General features: G+C 33.4%; 1 protein-coding gene and 1 non-coding gene across 4 annotated transcripts in view; one reads left to right on the top strand and one right to left on the bottom strand.

The window, feature by feature from the left end:
• LOC129956960 (photoreceptor-specific nuclear receptor-like) overlaps nt 1-22459 on the top strand; it is a 107838-nt gene extending 85379 nt beyond the window's left edge. For 2 of the 3 annotated variants that reach the window (XM_056069022.1, XM_056069020.1), the window contains exons 3-6: nt 13591-13890; nt 17039-17500; nt 21173-21328; nt 22075-22458. In XM_056069022.1, coding sequence (XP_055924997.1) covers nt 13591-13890; nt 17039-17500; nt 21173-21328; nt 22075-22316 — 1160 coding nt within the window. In that variant the 3' untranslated portion in view covers nt 22317-22458. Of the gene's footprint in view, nt 1-13590; nt 13891-17038; nt 17501-21172; nt 21329-22074 lie in introns of all 3 variants that reach the window. The other variant, XM_056069021.1, reaches the window with a different exon arrangement.
• Nucleotides 8444-8525, bottom strand: Trnas-aga (transfer RNA serine (anticodon AGA)). Its single transcript has one exon. It is a non-coding gene; the product is annotated as a tRNA-Ser (tRNA).
• Nucleotides 22460-23351: the final 892 nt, after the last annotated feature.

Genomic DNA, 23351 nt, shown 5'->3' on the forward strand with positions numbered 1-23351 from the left:
GTAGGTGAAACGGTCTGGCCTGTAGAGCGCCAACACACACACATTGAGCTTTATATAAGTATAGATTACTGAATGGCAACAGCCAAATGCAAACAAATCATTATACGAACTTTTCAGGGTGTTTGTTCCACTGAATGGTTTTATAGCTGCACTTAATTCAAATCTTCGGTAATTAATGAAACTGCAAAATATTATTAGAAATATTTTGCAGTTAATAAAACTCACCAAAAACTTTATGCACTCATAGTAAATGAGATTTAAAAGAAATCAAGAAATAGATATCAAACAAAATTTAAACGAATACGAAAATAGGCCTAATCATTACCGGATGGATAATTGAAATGATTCACTTATGGAAATTGATAATCATATCTTTAAAAACTGTTATCTCACATAAAAAGACTTTTGCAACCTTAAAATTAAAAAAATTACCTTTTTAATGATATTAGTTCCATTTCTTCACAATGTTTTAAATAATTTTTTTAATGTAAGTTATGAAATTTATTATAAAATTCAAACTCATTCAATCGCGTGCTGTTGCTAGTGTTAATTAAGATTAAAAAAAGTATTTTCTTTGGACATAAATTCCATTGGATTTTCATTTCGCCTTTATTTCGTAGATTCATACATATTTCATAGTATTATATCCTTGTAGAGTTATTTGACATTTTATCCCTGTAATGCGGTAACTAGCATCCGGAGGGTTTCAGGTTCGAGACCCGATTCCACCGAAGAACCGTCGTTTAAAGGGGTCTGTTGCACGATAAATCAGTCCTGATCAAATGTCCTCCCGCTGGTGTGGTGTGGTGTGATGTGGTGTGGAGAGGGGGGTGCCTGTTCAGGTGTCGTCCTCGTCATCTGACCATGGTTCAAAATGACGAGGTCCGTTCCAAAATAGCCCTAATGTTGCTTCAAACGGGACGTTAATATAACTATAACCAAAAACCAAAAGCGGTAACTGGCATCCGAAAATCGAATTTGTGTTTTTAACAGGTTTTTATCCAAACCGATTGAAACAATATTTTGACATAAGGTTAAACTTGTAGTTATAAAATCCCATTTCAGATATGATCTATTTAAGTCATTTCGTTTAGTCATTTCCCAATACATAGTATATTTTATTTTAAATAAATGTAAAGGTTTCAGTTACGAATATAATTGAGTAATATAAAGTAAAAACATCTTATTCTATCATTATTATATATGTTCCATTCAGAATGCAGAAACTTTCAATCGGAAAATGCTTTTATGAAAGTTCATATATTTTACGTTCGCGTATATGAAAACACATTTTGGAAATTATGTCTGTCCGTCTGTCTGAAATTATGTCTGTCCGCAAAGATAACTCAAAAACGCTTTCAGCTAGACGAATGAAATTTGGTATATAGTCTTTACACCAAGCGTGTAGATTTCCAATAAATTTTTCGCCAAAATCTATTCCAGCTATTCGAATGTAATTTAGCACGACCCCCAACAAAATGAAAAGAGCTTGAACGGAGAAAACGATTGCTACAACGATTTAATATCTACATATTAACCACCTATCAAATTTTGAACCAAATCCTATACGGAGTGGAGCGTCTGTCGGTCTGTTTTTTCACAGGCATATAAATATTAAAACTAAAAAACGCAGTGATTTATATAGAATTTGGTATGTGATTTTGTAATTACAATTATATTTCTATGTCAAATTTTGGTTTCAATCGGCTGGAGAAAAAACACATGTAAAGCACAAATTCGATTTTCGGGTACTATTAACCCCATATCTGGGATTCATCGCCAAAATACTCGCCAAGGGTCACCCGATATATTCAGTAGGGCCGCGGTGGCCTGGTGGTAAGGTCTCGGCTTGTGACCCGCAGTGTTTCAGGTTCGAAGCCCGATTCCACCGAAGAACCGCCGTGTAAGGGGGTCTGTTGCACGTTAAATCCGTCATGCCAAATGTCCTCCCGCAGGTGTGGTGTGGTGTGGTGTGGTGTGGTGTGGTGTGGTGTGGTGTGGAGAGGGGTATGGCAGCTCAGGTGTCCTCGTCATCTGACCGCGGTTCAAAATGACGAGGTCCGTCCCAAAATAGCCCTAGTGTTGATTTACAACGGGACGTTAATATAACTAAACTAAAACCGATAGATTCAGTAAAAATGTTAAATTCACTCCAAAGATTAATATTTCGTGACTATTGTATGTCAGTGCCATGCAATGTGTTCTCTGTTTTGTCCAAGGTTCGCAATTTTTTTGCGGGGGTGGTGGGGGATATTACAGAGTATAAGAAAGTTATGGTGTTATTTATGGAGTAATAGATTTTACAAGAAATAATTCAAGATGTTTTTCTTCCGGATTCAGGAAGATAGAAAAAAAAATTAATATTTATCAAAAGTTAGCAAATTTGACTACTGTGATATTTTCCTTTTTGTAAATTTGAAGAAAATTGAAAGAACCAATGAAAATTTCTTCCCATTTATTTTCTCGTATATTTATATTTACACAATCTTACACTTTCTTTTCTGGCGTTCTATCCTTTTCTGCATCTCTTGCACATACAGCAGGAGTAGGATAGAATTTAAAGGGAGTCGATATAAGCTTACAATTTTGGTTACAAGACCGTGCACTAAATTTTATTTATCTAAGTCATTACATTCATCTACAAAGATATACTCCTCTTTTTATAAAAATTGGTCTAAAATTTAGCTAATATGTATTGTTCTGATGATAGATCTGTATTCGAAATTTCTTCTATATAATTCTTTGCGCTTTTACGCCACCGCGCTCATATACGGACAGTCATACATCCCTTCAATGGATTCCATTCAAATTTGACATGAAATCTTCAAATCGGGTGTTGCGAATATGTACCAAATTCCATAGCCCTAATGTAATTACGTTAGAAAGTCTTTATACATATAATAAAACGCTAAGGTACAGAAATAGTTCTTATTATTTTTTTGTCGAATGGTAACTGTCAAATGTAAACAAACCATGATGAATTTCAGAACGCTTTATGGAAGATTATTACTGCGTATTGAATTCAATGCTTCGGACAGCTAATAAATGGAGCTACTAGATTTTATTAGAAATTTTCTGGAAAAAGTTCTCCTTATCACCAAAAATTATATTCAATCAGATTAATGAAGATATAAAAAAATAGAGAAATTATCTTCAAACAGAAAATTTAATCGAGCTCAAAAAAATAGACTTAACCATTGCCAGATGGGTAATAGTTATAATTTGCCTACAAAAATTCACAATCATATCTTTCAAAACAACTATTATATAAAAATAGTCTTTCAATTTAATTAAGACTAAAAAAAACTACCTTTTTAATATCAGTTTTCTTTCCGTATAATTTTTTTCTTGATTTTAATCATGTTTTCAATTTGATACAGTATGTGTAACACTGTTTCTGAATATAAAATGCAAATTCATCCTCAAAATCTTCAGTTGCATGCTTTTGCCAATCATTAACTCTAGTAGAAATTTTACTTCCGTTTTTACTTCACAATATATATACACCTTTTAATTTGCAATAAGTTAACTCAATTGAATTCATGTTTTCAATCATATCGCAAAACAAGGTAAAAAGTTTTTTTTTAATACATAAATCACTTAACAGCATAAAAAATCAATAATTTAGGCGAACAAACTGATCGGCAAAAGTGGTTAGTTCCTTTAATGTGTTTTTGGGATTCAAGGTTATTTGAAACATAAAAATTAGTCCACATCTCGAGTTCGATTTTATCATGTCAGAACATGATGTTGTTTTGGCTTGAAGTTTTTGAAGCGTTTTGAAGACAACAAATTATTGAAGCCTCAAAATGTGTATGCAGTAAATTATCCCCTTTTTTTAAAAATAAAAAAATTTGGAAATGGCTTTCACAGTATAGCTTTTGAAATATCTATCGTTTGCTAATGTAGTTTTATTTTAGAGTCGACTTTCACAGTATAGCTTTTGAAATATCTATCATTTGCTAATGTAGTTTTATTTTAGAGTCGGCTTTCACAGTATAGCTTTTGAAATATTTATCGTCTGCTAATATAATTTTATTTTGGAGTCGGCTTTCACTGTATAGCTTTTGAATTATCTTTCGTCTACTGTTGTAGTATTTCCCTTGGAAATCACAGTGTTATTGCCTAACTCGTGCAACGTTTTTAAAAGTAAACCAAACCAATTAAAATATTGTTTGTTTAATCTATAAAGATTGTTGATTAAGGTATAATTTCAACTAATTAAAATAAAGTTATTAGAAAATAATGCTGAAGGCTGTCACATTTAGCGATTTATCGCCATCTAAAGTTGCAACTTGATATTGAAATATACATTCTCTGAATTCTTCCGAATTGTCTAACTCGTGCCGGTTTGAAACAATCCCGAAACTATCAGACTACGCATGTGTCGATATTTAGAAAAACGATGGTTTTTTTCCATCTCAAAATCGGTCGAGCTCCAAAACTTTGTTTGCCAGCTAGAAAAATTGAAAATGAAAGTTTAAAAAATTATATACACAGAGAGATGGAGAAGTCTTGTGATTGTTTCAAACCGGTTTAAACTAGTTAATGACTTAAATTAATTAAGACAAATAATAACTGAAAAAATAATGTTCTCACATGATAACTTGAAATTTGCGATCGTAGATTTCATTATTTGTTTGACGATTGCAATATTTTCTCATTGTGCAATTTCGTATACGATTCGGTAAAAATAATGTAGGCGACATTTCTTTTTTCGCCAACACTTTCCCTGCAACCCTGCCAGGGCAGAGAGAAAAAGTCGCCAGGTCTTGTTTGAATCCTCTAGGTGTTGTATTTAAGGCGAGGGGGGATAAAAGCTCGGGTAAGGGTAAAGGGGCAGCCGGATAGAGTGACAAATCCGGCCACCAGATGCTGCGGTCTCAGCCGGATTTGCACGTGGACGACGGAACCGACCAGGTTTTGCACTTAACACTAATCAGATAAATATCGGTTATTTCACGCCAAAAAGGGGTTGAAGAAATCTTTAATCGCCGGGAAAAAGGTTTGCTGGGGTATAAAGGAATTAGGCTGTAGATTCCCACGGATCCCATCGATCAGCTTCTGACGAGACAAAAGCCAACTAAATTTCAGAAACATTTATCAAAAGAAAGCGCTTTAAAAAAAATATGTGCATTATATAAGATTTTATGGTAATCAAAACGTTTACGCCGGTTACAAACGAGTATCACTTTCTTGTTGAAGATGATATGAGAAAATAATTTGATGAATTATCATGGAGAAGAGTCTCTTAGTTTTGTTTATATTCGTAATAATTGTTGTTTGTGATTTTTCTCCTGTTAAAGTATAGGGTGATTATAAATGGAAAACTTTGCAGATTTGTTAAAAGAAAACAAAGTACAGTTTGCTCATCGGAAATCAACCGGTGGGGGCGGTCTCCTCAAAATTTTCTCGCATGCAGTCTAAAAAACTTCTCATGGCAGGGAACGCCTTTCATCACATTGTCGTAAAATAGTTACGTAATAATAATTTTTGGCATGAATTTAGCTTTTTTTATTGAATCTATCGGGTCATTTTTGACAAGTTTTTTGGTCAATTAATGCATGCCGTATAATAAATAGTATCCGAAAATCGAATCGTGTTTTAAATAAGTTTTTCTCAAACAATTGAAGCAAAGATTTGACACAAAACTTCACTTTTAGTCAAATGCCATGCATAATTTGATTATATTTAAAACATCGCGTTTTTGAATCATCGCATTTACATGTTTTTGAAAAATAGACCGACAGACAATCAACCCATTGTTAATTTTAACTGGTGTCTACTCTATAGATATTAAATCTATGTACAGAATTTTACCTATCTAGCTCTCTTCGTTTTGTAGTTGGCATGTAAACTTATATTCGAACAGCCAGACTTGCAGACTGCCTCTGAACGGATTTTGCTCCAAATTCGATAGAAATTTAAAAATTTGTGTGTAAGTTTTTGCTTTGGATTTTTGCGTTATAATGCCATTTTAACGCAAAAATCTTTATTAATAATAATGTGTATATGTACGTACGCGCTGGCGCACTATAAGCTAGAACGTTTGACGTAAAATATAAATTTCGTACATACATATTTTGGAAGGTAAAACGGTGCACATTGGAGTGATTTTTAACTTCCAGTGAACTAAAAATTATGTTGAATTTTGAGACTTTTCCTCGATAATTTCCTAAAATATTATTGTACAATAAATTTTTACATCATTTCAAAATTTTAAAAAATCTTTTTTAATCAGACCAAATTAAACAATGCAAATTTTTCCTGGCTGTCGACAATTTTTTAAAAATATTTTTCCCTAATTTTCAACAATAAATCACATTATTAACGTGAAATTCAAACAATTTTCATTGTTTTTCAAATATTTAACCGCTTGATTTTCTTCCAGTGTTGAAACCTAAAGAAAAAAGATTCCGATTAATATCTGTAACTTCACTTTTTTATTTGTCTTGTAAACAAACAAAAAAAATGAAATTACGATGTCGCGAAATTAAGAAGATAGGTGAATCGAATATTTACTTTTTTAATAGATCTATGATGTTATTAGACTATCTCCATTAGAAAGGTTAATGTACACAATATACTGGGTGTTCATTAATTATTGTCGGGGTTTCCGTACCTCATAACTTTCGAATAAAAAATATTACGCAAAAACCGATTACGTATTCGTAAATGACAACTCAAAGAATTTTATCAATGATATTAAAGTGTAAAGCTTGCACAATTTGCACTTTGTAGGTATTCAGCTGAAGGCGATTCTTTGAGTTGTACTTTACGAATGCATAATTCTTTGAGTTGTAATTTACGTATTCATAATTCTTTGAGTTGTAATTTACGAATACTTAATCGCCTTCAACTGAATGCCTACAAAGTGCAAATTGTGCAAGCTTTACACTTTAATATCATTCATAAAATTCCTTGAGTTGTAATTTACGAATACGTAATCGGTTTTTGCGTAATATTTTTTATTCGAAAGTTATGAGGTATGGAAACCCCGACAATAATTAATGAACACCCAGTATAAAACTTAAGGGAATTAAAAAAGCATGAAATTAATGCCAGATACTTTAGCAGAATCATGATCATGAAGTTACATCTAAACGCTTTATCTGGAATTAAATATAACCAATATTACAGTAACCATCTAGTCGACAAAGGCGGCTAGTATAAAACAAATATGAAGCTTAACCTGCATAAGCATATTAGGTTTGTATGAAAAAAAAGGTTACCTTTCATTAAGATGTTGCCATCACAATAACAGAAACTCAAAATATTGTGTTAACTAACACTACATACTAAACCTAGAAAATTATAATTTCATCATGTGTGTGTTTAAAATGTTTTTAAAAAAAATAATGAATGCAAAAAAAAAAAAAATTTATTTGATTAAAAAAAATATCTTTATTATAATTCCTTTATTATTTAAAGCAAATACAATTTATACATATACAAGATATCCATTCTAATTTGAGACATACAGCTAATTTCTAAACCATTAGTAAAAAGCACTACATTTAATATCAAAAATGGTCTAAATGAAGTAGAGAATACTATTTTATGGTTGGAATTAATAAATGTTCTGATGAATTACAGAATTCGAACTTTTACTACAAATTCTCGGTCATATTTATTAAAATATTTTTAAGACACCAATTCTAAAAAGTTCCTCTCTTTTGCTACAAAAACTGATTTAAGAAAATCTGAATGTAATGAATGCTAAATATGTGCGATTTTAAACCAATCTGATGACCGACTCGCAATCAGTGCACCAAAAGTGATTTAAAGTAATGAAATTACTAATTTTCCTAAAGTAATTATATTCAAAGTTTCATAGCTTGATCAGACATGTCTGCAGAAAATTGAAATGTTTTTATTCATATTAAAAGCTAGAGCATTGAGAATATTTTAATAAATATTATTCATAAGGCCGAGGAACTATATAAAATTTAGATTTAATCCAGAAATAAATTTGTTGACTGCAACAAAATAAAATATTGACGTCTTTTAGAGCATTCTCTCAATTGAAAATATATACCATTCTATATTTATAATAACAATGTATGGGTGTGTTGGATACATAATCAAGTGCCAAATTTCATAACTTTAGTTCTGGATTGGCCTTTAGAGTTCAAAAACAGAGAAATGCATACATATTCATCTTTAATATTACTAAAAATGAATGTATATTTTGGCACTCTACAGAACCATTAGATCCAGAGCTATACGAATCAAAAAAGAAAAATTATATTGCAACGGAATCGAAATGTCTTTATATATTACTTTAAATTATCAGCTTTGAGATGATGAAAATGATGGACTAATAATAGATAACTTAAAATAAATAATTACCAAATACTGGAAAAGAAAGGAAATAGCCAAAATTTAATGATCATACCATATCATTGAAAGATAGTAGAAAAAAAATAAACACCAACTTGTTCGTAGTCGGCAGGATTCGAACCTGCGCGGGAAGATCCCAATGGATTTCTAGTCCATCGCCTTAACCACTCGGCCACGACTACACATGAACTACTGCAACTAAAATGTTTCTGATTCACACTCATTATTTGAAAATTTATTTTTGTTTAATTTTTTAAAGTAAAATCATGAACCTTGAATTTTATATAATAATAAAAATTGCTGAAAATGAAAATAGTATCAAATAGTTTATATTCCCGCATAAATATACCATGTTAAAAGGATATGAAGTAGAATAGCACTAATAAGTACTTGGAAACAAAGATGAAAATATCAAGATTTTAAGTGAATAAAGAATATTGTCCGAAAATAATTTATAAAATTACTAAGCTTATAAATGTTAACCATTTTAGAATGATTTTAAATATATAATTCCATTCCCAGAAAATTTCTTCATTACGATTCTGTAGTATTTTTAACGCTTAGAAATTTTAATAAATTATAATTTTCCTTTTAATTCCTTACCTTTCGAAAATTACACATAAAAATATTAATTTATAGTCAATAAATTAGTATTATTTTATTGAAGAACAAATTTATTATTCTTGCTCTTAATTATTATCGAAAAGTTTGACCAACAGATGGCGGTATGAGCTAATGAAGTTATCTGCTGTTGAGCTGTTGCGAGAAAACGTTTGGATTTGGAAGTTGATTTTCAAAATAATACAAGAGTTTGAAATAGGTCAAAAATTATTGACAATAACAAACATGGACTTACTATCTAATTTATTGAAGATTGAGCAGACAACTAAAATTATTTCTTTTCTTTTTCAAAAACATTTTAAGATTTAAAAAATATAAACACATTGCGTGTATTTTCACCGAATGTACCTAGAATTATTGTATTTTCTTGAATTATTTTGAATAAACATTTCATAAAAGATGCCGATTTTCGTATTATCTCTTCATATTCATTCTTTTACATTTTTGATATTTTTTTAATAACCTTACATCCGTAATTTCATTTTATAAAATGATATGCAAGAACATATCTAAAGTTATAATACAGATATCACACCAAAGTTTTCGCTACAAAATTGTTTTATTTTTTAAAGTTTGGGCAATTATTTTCAAACAATTCGACTAAATTAAACATTTAAATAGAATTGAGTGAAAAGTTGATTTTTTTAAATAAAAAAATGGCAATAATAAGAATTACTCATTTATTGTTGAGCAATATTAAATTGGTAAAATCATTTTCATTTCTAAAAGATGGAATTTAATTTTTAATTTATATAAATAAACTAAATTGTTTCTGTTAGGTAATACCAAAAAGTGTATTAATGTAAATTGAGAGCGTATGCAAGAAGTTGGTAAAAAAAATTGTATCTACTAATATCTTATTCATCACTGTAGAATTTGTATTAGCTGAGAAAATGGGATATTCTTACAGAAATAATATAGGTGTTCTATTTCCTCGGTAAAGCAGCATCTGGCACAATCAATACTTGGTGGTTGACCACCAGGGAACACAGCGTTTTTCTTTTCACCCTTTGCGTTCGAATGTCTCTTCTCAGGCACCATTCAAGATTGTGTATCATTTTGATATTTATTTATTTGTTTTTGTTTTTTTACTTTTGATTGTTAAAAATACCAACAGAGAGGTAAGGAGTTGTATGTTAATTTTTCAGTTAAATTCCACTTAAAATAATTATATTTATTTTTCGGAGCGATAAGCATGTCTTTGTATTAGGTGAATAATAATGCATCGGATTACTTTCCCGAGAGAAAAGGGTTAATTTTTATAAAATGATACGTTTAAAGCTAACTTGTGTATGCTGCTAAAATCGGTAAAAGAAAACAAAAAAAAAACTTTGATATTTTGTACATTGTTAAAAAACATCTGTTATTAAAGTTTTATTTCGTTTGTTTTTTTTTAACTATGTTCTTTATTTATGCAAGAGAAAGTATTGCAATTGTTAAAATATTCGACGTCGTGATCTCCCGCTTGCAAATCTCTCTGAATCTGAAAAAAAAAAACATTTCTGAAATTATATCTATCTTTGTCTTTGCCTATCTATAGAACTTTAAAATATTAACTCATAAATAATAATAACATATTATAGTTATTATAATAGTTAAATAATAATATATTAACTTAAAAATTCTTTAAGCTAGACGAATGAAATTTGGTACAAGGTTTTTTTTTTTTTCACCAAATTTATAGATTTCTATTACATTTTCAACAAAATCTATTCTCAGAAAGTTTATTTGTGTTTCAGCCCGAGTGCTAGTGATTATGATAATTAAAAGAACTCAAGAAGCTAGATAGATAAAATTTGGCCCATAGATTCACCTAAAGTGTAGATCTCTGTATCAAATTTAAAACCAAATTTTTCAAAGGGTTGACCGTTTATTAGTTTGTACATTCCCATTCATGAGCAAATACGATAACTCAAAAATGCAAACCTAGAGACAAATGAACTCTAGACAAACGAAATTTGGTATGGTATCTTCGAACAAAATTATAGTTCCGTGCCAGATTTTTACGTTAATTGATAAAAAGTTATTCGGAATCCATGCTTAGTTTTCATTATGCTACGACGCATAAAGTATTCATGCATGGTACTTAGTAGGTGGAGGGGGGGATCAGAGCCCTCCTGACATTCGCACCATTTTTCAAAATCCACAATTGTTATGCGTTGGAAAAAAAGAGACAACACCTTTATTGGAAAGGAAAAAGTACGCAAATAATAAATGTTAAAAAATGATAATTTTTTTTTTTCTTTGTTGAAAACATATAATATTTCAAATCGACTACGAAATAGCTCAAATGGATGCAATTGCCCCATATATTTCGAAAAAAATGAATTGTTTATAAACAAAAAGATTTGTGACAATTCGGTCTGAAAGTTCAAATGACCATTAATAATATTATTTTTTTCTTTTTTGAAAACTTCAACAGACATAAATTTTTTCGAAACATAATTTCATAATTTCCGTTTCCATACTAAAAAACAGGGTGGGGGAGGGGCGAGAGTAGTCTCCTCAAAACGTTCTCGCATACTTTTAAATGAAGGTGTTGTAACATTCCCCGTTTCCCAGTACTGAGAAGACAGTGTGTTGTACTGATTCATTGGGTCGTCTCTGTTACTTACTAAACTCCTCGGGATAGCCAGATGGTGGATCTTTTCACCTGGGTGGTCTCGCATCTGTTCATTGGCGACTACAATGAAAGACCACATATGGAATTCCTCGTCCAAGAAGTATTGATAGTACCTTCAAAGAGAAAGGGGTGTCCGAACATCTGGATGCTAGATGTTTCTCTTTGTGAAAGGACCTTCCCACGACCGACTGGCGCCGCTGAGAGAGCATACGACACCCCGATAGGCCGAAGGAGAGCTCAAATGACCAATGTAAATTAAGAGGCGGAGATTGTCGCCGAAATAAAGCGCGGAGATTTTTCTTTAGAGAGGAGAGAAGAAACGAATTGCAGAGGACGGTTGGACTACGCTCACGAGTTCGGAGTCTGAGAAACTACCCCTGGAGTGGTCGTGTTGACGTGATGGAGAACTGAGTTCCAAGAAAAAAACTTTCGACTTTGACTGTTGTATCTCCTACTACAGGTGTAAATAACTATTTATTTAACCAAGATTAGAACAAGTTATTCTTTTGTATATATAGGGCTGTAAAATAAAGAATTGTCTGGAAATTCTGCTTCGTTATTTGATCAGGCTAGATCAGGACATTACAGTGTTATTCTAGAAAACTCCTCCCATGGGAAGTGGGTGTACAGTTGTTAAGAAATATCGACCTTTGGCGTGAATTTTGCATTCTCTTTGAATCTATCATATGGTCCTTGGCAAGTGTTTTGGCCATCAATCCCTGGTGTGCTGTTCATAGCATCCAAAAATTCGTGTTTCAGACGCGTTTTTCCCAGCCGATTGAAACCAAAATTTGACACGAAACTACAATTGCAGTTACAAAATCTCATACCAAATTTGATATATTTGTGTCATTGAAATGTTCAGTTATCGCGTCTACATGTTTCTGAAAGTACAGACCGACAGACAGTCAACCCGCAGTTGAATTTGGCTCAAAAGTTGACAGATGTCTACATTATAAGTGTTAAATCTGTGTACCGAATTTTATCCATCTAGCTCTCTTCGTTTTGTAATTATCGTGTTAACTTGTATTCGGACAGACGGACAGGTAGCCTTTCTCTTAAAGGATTTAGTTCAAAATCTGATAGAAATCCATGAATCTGGTTTAAAGATCGTATACCAAATTTTGTTCGTCTAGTTGAAAGCGCTTTTGAGTAATCCTTGTCTCAGACAGACAGATATTTTTTTAATGTCCTTTTTTCCGAACTCAGGGAGGAACTTAAACGTGAAGATTCATCAAAAATTTCGAATTCAAATATTTTGGTGATTTTAGTACTTTCTCTCTACTACGTAAACGAGAAAGTACAAATGAATTAAAGTTGGATGTTTTGAGCCTCAAACTTTAACATTTCATGACGTTTCCATCCCCAAGTTCAAATACCACCCCAACTTTTTTTTTATATATATATATATAAAAAAAAAAAAAAATCAACTGACGTACATTTTTTCGAAACATAATATCAGCTTCCATTCTTAGCCGGCATCCTTGCATAGGGGTAGAGCATCTTCCCCGTGATCTGGGCGTCCCGGTTCAGGCATGGTTGTTCTTCATCTGTGTTCTATTGGTGAGATGTGTGAATGTGCCCTCCTGTAAAAAGGGGTTGTGCAAGCGAATGTGTGAGTTTCATCTTCATATGAGCTAGAAGTCAGACTTCTGCCCTCGGGTGCTCAGGGGTCTTTACCCTCAGAAGCTACTGCAACCCCTTTCCGTGGTAACGCGGACACGACATCATCATCATCAGTTTCCATTCTAACCAATAGAGTAAAAAACAGAGGCTTTTATTACATTCGGCATAAGAAATAACGAATATCTTTTAGGAAATAAGCTTAAAAGAGCACATTTCAAATGTTCTTCCACAACACTCCTGTATTTTGTACTGAAAAAGTCATTTTTCAGATAAACGTTACGTCAGATCTAGTTAAATAGTGTGACAGTTTCATTTCATTAGATTTGGATGGATCATTCCATTAACTCTTATGATCATAATCATTTACGTTTTTACAGCCGTTCAGCACGAACGAGCCTCAAGGTCACAACCCAGAAGACGCTCGAAGCTGGTCAGCAGCTCATCCGATGCTGCCCAATGCTACGGCAGCTCTTTGAGGCCCAGCAGCCAGCACACCACTGTCCTGGGCATGGGGGCCTTCTGTCCCACCCTCACCGAGGTTGGCGATATTAGGCGGCTCAACACCAGCAGCAGTCCAGTGATTTCTCACGTGAGCTCTGGCGTAACTCTCGGAGGACCGCTATCGTACAGAAGATCTGAAAACGACATACCACCGGAAGCTCCAAAGCCTCTTTGTGGTGAGTCCTTTGTGTACATTAAAACTGCATGTAGTTCCCAGTGTTTGGCTACAAAAGCAAAATACGAGGGTGTATAGCCTCTAAGACGCCACTGCTATTAACTCCTTCACTACTGAACCGCTCCAATCGCCCATTCAAATTCTATCCAGGCTGATATCTGTTTCAAACGATGGGTTCAAGATGTTGTGTTATCAGAAAAGATTTTCTTGTTTTACACACTGCACTCCTCATTTGCAATAGAAACAGACCTGCCAGATTAGAACCTCCACCGCCGGTTGGGAGGGATCAGTAGTGAAAGTGTTAAAGAAGGGGTAGAGAAATTTCAGTTTTTGTGCGGTAGATAGAGACAGCATAAAAGAAACCGCTCAAGAAACAATCAGAAGCTTCATAAATAGCTGTAATAAATATTTTTTACAACACATTACAGAAATTTATTTTTATGCGGTGGAGAGTGAAGGTATTATACTCTGTTTCACCCTAACTTGGCAGTATTGTAAAAGGCAGAAAATGTGACGCTCCGCGTTGGGAAAGAGTTCCCCAGCAATTCCGACTTTAAAATAGTTAAAATGCTCAGAAATTTATCAAATAATATCATAAATTACAGAAATCTTTTTTTTATCAGTATGTATTTAAAATTATTCTCAAGTTAGAAGTGTTTATCTGTTAAGTATTTTGTAAATAAAGCGAACGAATAAAACGAAACGATTGACATAATGAATTCCACTTTGGCTAGAACCGGTCTTCAAGGTCAAATATTTGGCGCGCTTTTCTTTTACGTCTCCGCCAACTCAGCTTCATTTAGTTCCCAACCATTATCATCTTTCGTACTTTTTTATTCTCGCTTTTTTACCAGCTGATATTTTTGATACTATTAATCACATTAGTAGTTATTAATTTTGTTTGGTGAATATTTATTCGATTCGTCATTTCTATTCACTTCTAAACTGTCTGAAAAAGAAAGTGTTACACCGAATACGCTGTGCGCACCTTCAAGACGAGTGAAATCAACAAAAAGTGCAACATGAAAACAGAAATAAAGGCATCCAGTCCTTTAAGTACCCCTGGAAAGAAACGATCAGGCTCAGTAGGTAAACATTCAGGTCATCTTATGAAAAAGTAAATATGATGATGTAAAAATGATGATTTTACATTATCCTGTATCTGACGAAAAATCCATGCATTTATTTGTAGAAATGAGATCCCAACATTAGATAAAGTTTTAAAAGATGTGAACGATGATACAGATATCTTTTCTAAAAACTTTAACCGAACTACGCTTTACAGAATATTGAAAGATTTGGGGTTTTCTTTTGAGAAACGATGAAACGAAATGAAATAACTTTAATGATTTATTAAAATAATGCATCAATAATATTGAACAAAATAATGAAAATAAGGAAAAAATTAATTATCTGGTTTAAAATGATAATATAATAAAGTTAATAAATATTTACTATTTGGCGAAAAATTTGCGAGATAAAGTTTCGCCAGCGATCTGCATTTGTAGTAACTTTGTACTTTACTGTAACCCAGTTCCCCTCACAGCGACTGCGATTCGGCATGCCTAGAATATACTCTACTGCCAAGTTAGGGTGGAACAGAGTATAAAAAAGTATCTCTTAAAAAATATATTCAAAATTTACTAAATGACGAAAAAGAGCTTTACAAACTAAATAAATAATTAAATTCCATGCGTAAATATTTTTTAAAAATTTTCATTTCTTATCTTAAACATGAAGAAATTTTCAAAAAGTACATAATTTCGTCGAATTGTATTAGACAAGATTAAAAAACATGCATCTTTTTATGAAAACTACTTCGCTTTCGTCACTTGAAGATATTAGAGTTGATTTATTTTTGTAATGTTTTATTTATTTTATTTTGGAATATTGGAATTACCTGGCACGATATGTATATACATTAAATACCTATATATTACATCATGTACAAATGTACACTAATAAAAAAAAAACTCAAATGTTTTATAATGCCAACACTGTCAGTATTCATATATGGCACGAAAAAGAAACGCACAAAAATAGATTTGACATATATACTTTTGTTGTTGGGAGCTCCTAATATGATTCAATTTGTCATGCTTTAGATAATTGATTTTCATATAAAAGATCTTTGTATGAAACGGTATAATATCAGCAGAAGCAACAAAGGCTCTTTGAGGTAAGTTCTTTCATACGTTAGCTCGTGGTGTTGAATTAAATAAACAAAATAGAATGGCATTATAGTCTGTAGAAAAACAATTGCTGTTTGATGATAATCATTAAAGAAACTACATGCCTTTGTTCTAGGGAGCACCTAATCTGCTACAGTTTATCATGTTCTCATATGTGGCTTTAGGTAGATTGCTTTAGTGCAGATCTGAAAATGACCTACTACAGGAAGCATCAAAGATTCTTTGTGGTGGGCCCTTTTCGCGCATTATTCGTGTAGTTTCTACTGATAATTAAAATAATCAAAATATATGGCATATAATTTGTGAGCACCAATTCAGTTTGATGCCAACCAATAAAAGTATTATTTTAAGAACCTAGTCTATATATTTTGTCATGTTCTCTGACGTAGCTCTAGGAGGACCTCTATCGTACAAAAATAATCTTAAAATCATATACTCTGAAGATCATAAAAATCACAATTAGGAATACTTCTCATATCTGAAAATTCATTCAGCTTATCGTGTCTTATTATGTAAACATAGAACAAAGGTCTCTTTATATAAGTACCTCTAATTTTTTGTAGTATCAAAACAATAGAGGAACAACAAAACAATAGAACATCAAAAGAACTCCAGAACTCTCGATTTTATTTAAAAGGAAATACGCTTTATCAGTGCTTATATCTATTCGGCATATATATCTGAAGCAACAATAAGTACGTAAATGATTATGAAGAAATAAAGCGTGCAAACTTGGCCATGAAGTTCCAAAATCAAAATCAAATGTAAAACCCAGGGCGGAGTTATAAATCCACAAAATTCCATAATAATAGATTGAACTAAATCAATAAAAAAAACTGAATACAAAAACACATTACAGAAATGTTCTAGATGTTCTAACATATAATTACAACTCTGCTGCGATAAGCTGTTATTCAACCTGTTCTTTCTCACAATACTCTTCTCTGTTCGTTCCAGATCTCAAACCCTCCAGCCCTTGCCAGGTCAAGAAGTCAAGTTCCGAAGAATGCGTCTCCAGCGATCCGGACTCCAGAAACTCTTCGCCACCGACACAACCCCGAACAAGTCCCACTTCCACAGTACACTTACCACCGACATCTCAAGTGTACCGAACCAACCTACCACATCCACCAGACGGCATACCTAGGCCCGCATACGTCACCATCGAGCATCCCCGATGCGGCGTCATCGGGCCCACGGCCACTCTACCCCCAGCTTTCTTGGGACCTTTCCCTCCGAACCCCCTGGACACAGTATACGAAGCGGCTGCCAAGTTGCTGTTTTTCTCCATCCGCTGGATGCGGGGGATACCATCTTTCCTCCAGCTGGGGTTCAGGGACCAGGCCATTCTGCTGGAGGAATCGTGGTGCGATGTGTTTGTCCTGAGTGCAGCGCAGTGGGGATTTCCTTTACAAGAAGGTAGAGTACTCTACTATAAAACAGTGTTCACACGCTATCAATTATTGCAATGGGGCAGTCATTTGCCATTGTCCTATTGCAGTCACGTGTTGTTCCTGAGGTACAGTACTGTGCAAATTAATTGGGACAAACACAAAAATTTTCACAAATGTTGTTTAATTAGTATAGGTTAACTTACATGCACAGTATAGCAATCTAATACAAAATATGTCCTCCTCTAGCTTGAATGAGATCCTGTACACGGTTTGGCATGGATTCCACTAAATTAGAACATAAATTTTTGATCCCATCATCACGAAACCAAACTTTTATAGCATTCTCAATCATTGTTTTCTTTGTTGAGCAGTCCATTTTACTCAGATGTCTCTTTACATTGCTCTACAAATTTTCGATGGGATTTACATCAGGAGAATTACCAGGCCAATCCAAAACCATTATTTTCTGTTTTTGAAAAAAAAAATCGTTGTTAGCTTAGAAGGATGGCATGGAGCAAGATCTTTTTGAAAGATACCAACACTACCAGCGAACCTTTGCATCATAGACACAATTTTACTTTTTATTATAGAAATGTATTGTTTAGAGATCATCCTCTCTTCAACTAGTACTAAGCTGCCAGGTCTTTCAGAAGTAAAATAACCGTAAAAAATCTGTTTCTGAAGGTGCTTAACTGTTTGAATAAGATGTTGTTCCCTCATGGGTTCTCCACCACTTCGTCTGACAAATCTTGGTCGAAACCCTTGCACAAGAAAATGCGTTTTGTCGCTGAATACAACCTTCTTCCAATCTTGCGCAATCCAGGATTGATATTTCCTATCCCAATCCAAATGTTTTTTCTTCATTGCAGACGTTAATAACTGTTTTTCTATTGGTTTTCTTGCAAACCTCCCAGCTTCACTAAGCCTTCATCGAACTGTCAATGAATCCTCACTCACACCAGTAGCTAATAATTCTCTCTGAAGATCTCTACTTGTTTTGTAAGGATGCATTCTACTATTTCGTACAAGAAATTTGTCTGTTCGAAGTGTGGTCTTGCGTTTGCGTCCACATTTACTCTTTCATTTTGGAGACACTGCCCCAAAATTCTTTTGCTGATTAATAATCCTAGAAACACTGGATTTTCCACCTGCAATTACTGCAGCAATATCCCTCACAGCCATAGAAGTATGCAGACTAAGGGTAACAATTCTAGTCATTTTCCTGGGAGTGATATCCATTTTTTTAATACGCGTCAGAAGGAGACAATTCACACAAGCGACCACTTTTTACAGCAACTGAAGGGAAAAATTTTAGACATGTCATGATCACGTGGTCAAACTGGTTTAGACTAATCAAGGACAGTCACACGTTCTAAGAAAATGTAGTTGAAAACGGTTTGAGGCAGAAAATCCCCGAGAAAGGAACAATTTTCTTAAAAAAATCTGCTTGTCCCAATTAATTTGCACAGTACTGTAGGCGTGACCTTCTATTGCGCATAATAATTGGCCTGCTTAAGGTCGCTGAATATTAGTCCAGTTATTCACTTTGTCACTGCCCTCTTGTAAACACTTCAGATTAGGTTATTAAGGTAATGATAAGGGGTTGCTGCGATGGGGCGATTTCTTGTCATTGTCCAAAAGTGTCGCATGACCGTGATGCTGCGGTGTGGCTTAGTATTACAACAGTAATTAGCTTAGTGTAAATCAACAAAACGCGTAAATTACAAACCACCAACAGTTTTGTTCTGTCAACTTTCTTACTGATATACTGTAATAAATAGCAGAGAGAACTCTCTAAAGCTTCCTTGCATACTCTAATAAAAGTGTTATTCCAAAGAATGCAATTTTAGAGTAGCATTTTCAGAGAAAAAAAATCGGTTCGCGAATTCTAGATGATAGGAAAATACTGAGACATAATCCGACAAATCTGGTAGGGCAGAGAAATCGAATTTTTCAAAAAGTTGTAGAAATTGATCTGAAAATATAAAAAGTCATTCATTCTCTATAGAAGATATTAAGTTGAATTCCAAAAATTTTTATTCAAATTTTAAAATAATAAAAAATATTTCCTACATTTGTACCTTTTTAAAAATTTATACCTTATCTAATTGATATGATCATTTTATAGATGTTTTTAATACCTACAAATTTGATTTAAAAATTTTGTATTCGATTAAAAGCTTTTTATTCAAAAAAAATGTTAAAACGCCCTCTCCCCTTCCATCTGTTTATCCGGTAATATATACGGATACAAATTTATAGGCCTGTTTTAGATGGTCGCCTTAACTTAAGCCAATAAAATTATTGTTAAGCGGATTTTTTCCATACTCTACAGTTTTCATGGTAATTCAATTGGATTAGAAGCGAATTTCGTCTTTTGACGGCATGCAAGATGGCGGCCACTCTTGGCGAATAATTTAGCAGTTAGCGACCATTTCCATGGTTGTAGTGAAATTTTATGTCTAAAAATGACAGTAACTGATGGAATATTGTACAAAATCATAATCAGGAAGCAACTAGCAACCGAATCTCAAGATGAATAAAGAAATACGAGCGAAGGATTATAAAAAGTTTCAAGAAATAAAGCAACATTCCTTTGAAATACTATAATCTATTACATAGAATACACAAGTTTGATCTTTAAAACTATATTCTGTCTAAATATATTGATTATTTTTATATAAAATGCAACGTCATTTAGGATTATTTAGCAAGGCATTTAGAAATTATCGCATTTGTATTGTTAGGTTGACTATCTATTTTTCTAAAAAATAATTTTAATACTGTAATGTCCTGATCTAGACTGATCAAATAACGGAGCAGAATTTCCAGACAATTCTTTATTTTACAGCCCTATATATACAAAGAACAACTTATTCTAATCTTGGTTAAATAAATAGTTATTTACACCTGTAGTAGAAGATACAACAGTCAAAGTCGAAAGTTTTTTTCTTGGAACTCAGTTCTCCATCCTGTCAACACGACCACTCCAGGGGTAGTTTCTCAGACTCCAAACTCGTGGAAGTAGTCCAACCGTCTCCTGCAATTCGTTTCTTCTCTCCCCCTAAAAAAAATCTCCGCGCTTTATTTCGGCGACAATCTCCGCCTCTTAATTTACATTGGTCATTTGAGCTCTCGGCCAATCGGGGTTCAGCCATATGCTCTCTCAGCGGCACCAGTCTGTCGTGGAAAGGTCCTTTCACAAAGAGAAACGTCTAGCATCCAGATGTTTGGACACCCCTTTCTCTTTGAAGGTACTATCAATACCTCTTGGACGAGGAATTCCACATGTGGTCTTTCATTGGAACAGATGCAAGACCACCCAGGTGAAAAGATCCGCCATCTGGCTTTCTCGAGGCGTTTAGTAAGTAACAGCGACGACACAGCTGGCTGTAAATGTCTTATCAGTACTTGGAAACGGGAAATGTTACAATACTAAAATCTCTACCTTGGATTTCTTCCAAAAGGTCTAAACAAAGATCAATATTTCTTTAATATTGTGGCCAGCGAGATTTATTTCCAAGATGCTGGGAGAAACTACGTATAGTAAGGAATCAAAGAAAATTACAAACCATGCTTGCAATCTTGACATCATTCTAATGTTGTCAAAAAAGCACGAAAGCTGCTATAATAAAGTACTCTAAAATCATCAAACTCGTATTATATTTGACAGTTTTCTTTCGTTTCTGTGTTTCAGGTTTCCTTTCCTTTGTCGGGCTGATAGCCCCCGAAAAGCGACCTCTGGTGGCAAATCAGCTCCATCAGATGAAAAACGTCATGTCCCAGCTGGTGGCACAGCAGGTGGATCACACAGAGTTTTCCTGTCTCAAAGCCCTCGTACTTTTCAGACACGGTGAGTTACTTCCTGTAGCATCTGTTGAATAAAAATTACATAAAGAATTAATAATAGCAACCTTTTCTCGGTTTTGGTTCGACAGACGCAAAAGAGGAACAAAAACCTGGTAAATAAAAGCAAGAGCAATTTCCCGAAATTTTATCCTGTACTCACTAATAAATGAACGTATGCATTGTTAGCCTCATGTCTTTGGCGAACAGCAATTACGAATTATAAGCGAGAAATCTTTGGCGATTTTACTTTCTATTAATTCGATTTGGTTAATTCTAAGGATTCGAGACTAGAATATTCGAGCCCTTCCATGAGAACTGTAAAAAGCCATGAAACTGAGCTCAAGTGAATAGGTGAGCAAAGTCTCATTTTAGTCTCCTGCGAGTTCTTTCTGGGCGTTTTGTGCTATTGTGATTGTTTAATATCTAATTGCTGTTTGTGTACTGCGGTTTACGGCAAATATTTCTTTGTGCATACTTCATCGGCATTTTGTTGCCTGTACAACGTGTTTTTGTAAAGAATAAAATGTCGTCATCCATTACTGAGTCCGTTGTATTTTTTATAGTATACCAACCAGACTAATTTTGGATTTTTCTGTAACAATATTTTCTTACGTTCAATTTGTCTTCATTCCTGCACGTGTATGATTACATGAAACAATGGAAAAAACCGATAATTCTGTATGATTTATTATTATAATTTTACTTTCTTTTCTTTGAATCAAAAAATAAATATTGTCCTTTCTCTTCCAGAAGCCAGTGGTTTGCGAGACCCACTGCAAGTTGAAATGCTGCAAGACCAAACTCAGCTTATGTTACACGAGTACGTTCTGACTAAACAACCCCCTTCGAAGGTAAGATTCGGCAAACTGTTGCTCATTCTGTCCCTTGTCCGAAAAATTAGCCCACCGGTCATCGAGGACGTGTTCTTCAGGAAGACCATTGGCTCCGTGCCAATAGAGAGATTGTTATGTGATATGTTCCAAGCTGCGTAAACAAGTCCTAAAATGCTGATGTTGATTTTATGAACTTATTATTATATATCCAGAAACCTTATTTGATTTGAAAGAAATATTGTTGATTTGTTAATGACTTTTGAAGATGTATCATTAAAAAAGATTCGTATTGTAGATTGGTACTAGTTTCTTTGTGATAATTCGTGATTGTATTAAAATCAATGTATGATACAATAAATGGTCAAATTCTGTGTAAAAATACATACATTGAACATTCGACGACAAAATTAAGGTGCAACAAGCCGACACACACGACAGATTAAAGGTGGAATCAAGTTTCGAACATGAGATCCTCTGGTTTCTGAAACCGAGATCCTGCCAATAGGTCATCGTGAAACAAAGAACAAGAAGTATTCTTTGCCCAATATTAGCATGCTTCCGAATATAAGTGTATATATATATATATATATATTTTAAATTAAAGATTCCTAGTTGAAGTAGTTTTTTAAATTACTTATGTTCTTTTCATTGGTATGTTTTTTATTATTATGCTTTTTTAATATTTATTCCCTCATAAATAACAACACATTGGAATTGTTCATAAAAAACAAAAATTTTGATAAACGAATTTTAATTAAATCAAAATAGAAATTAATTTTAAAGACAAGACTCGCTTAAGTATCTCAGTTCTCTTAAATTCGTGTGGTTTAAAATAACGATATCTGGTACTCATTATCTAACGGTGAAAGAGCCAAAACTCGCCAAATGTGGCACCAAAACCAAATTGGCATTGCAACCCTATGAGTAGTAAACTCTGTGTCTAATAATAATGCCCTAATAAAGATTTTGTTTGTTTGTTTTCGCTGACGAAATTATCGCCATCTTTCATCGTTTATTATGTACCCGATATTCTTTTCGTTAGTATGGCATCAACACTAACTCGCCAAAGTCTGATACCAGTATTTTTTTACTACGTTTAGATACCATTTATACAACGTTACTGCCAAATATTGACGCCATCTACCAAAAAAAAAATTTAATTTGGCGCAAACCAGCACTAATGCATTGCAGTCT

Source organism: Argiope bruennichi, chromosome 11 (genome assembly GCF_947563725.1).
Source record: "Argiope bruennichi chromosome 11, qqArgBrue1.1, whole genome shotgun sequence".
Lineage (NCBI taxonomy): Eukaryota > Metazoa > Arthropoda > Arachnida > Araneae > Araneidae > Argiope > Argiope bruennichi.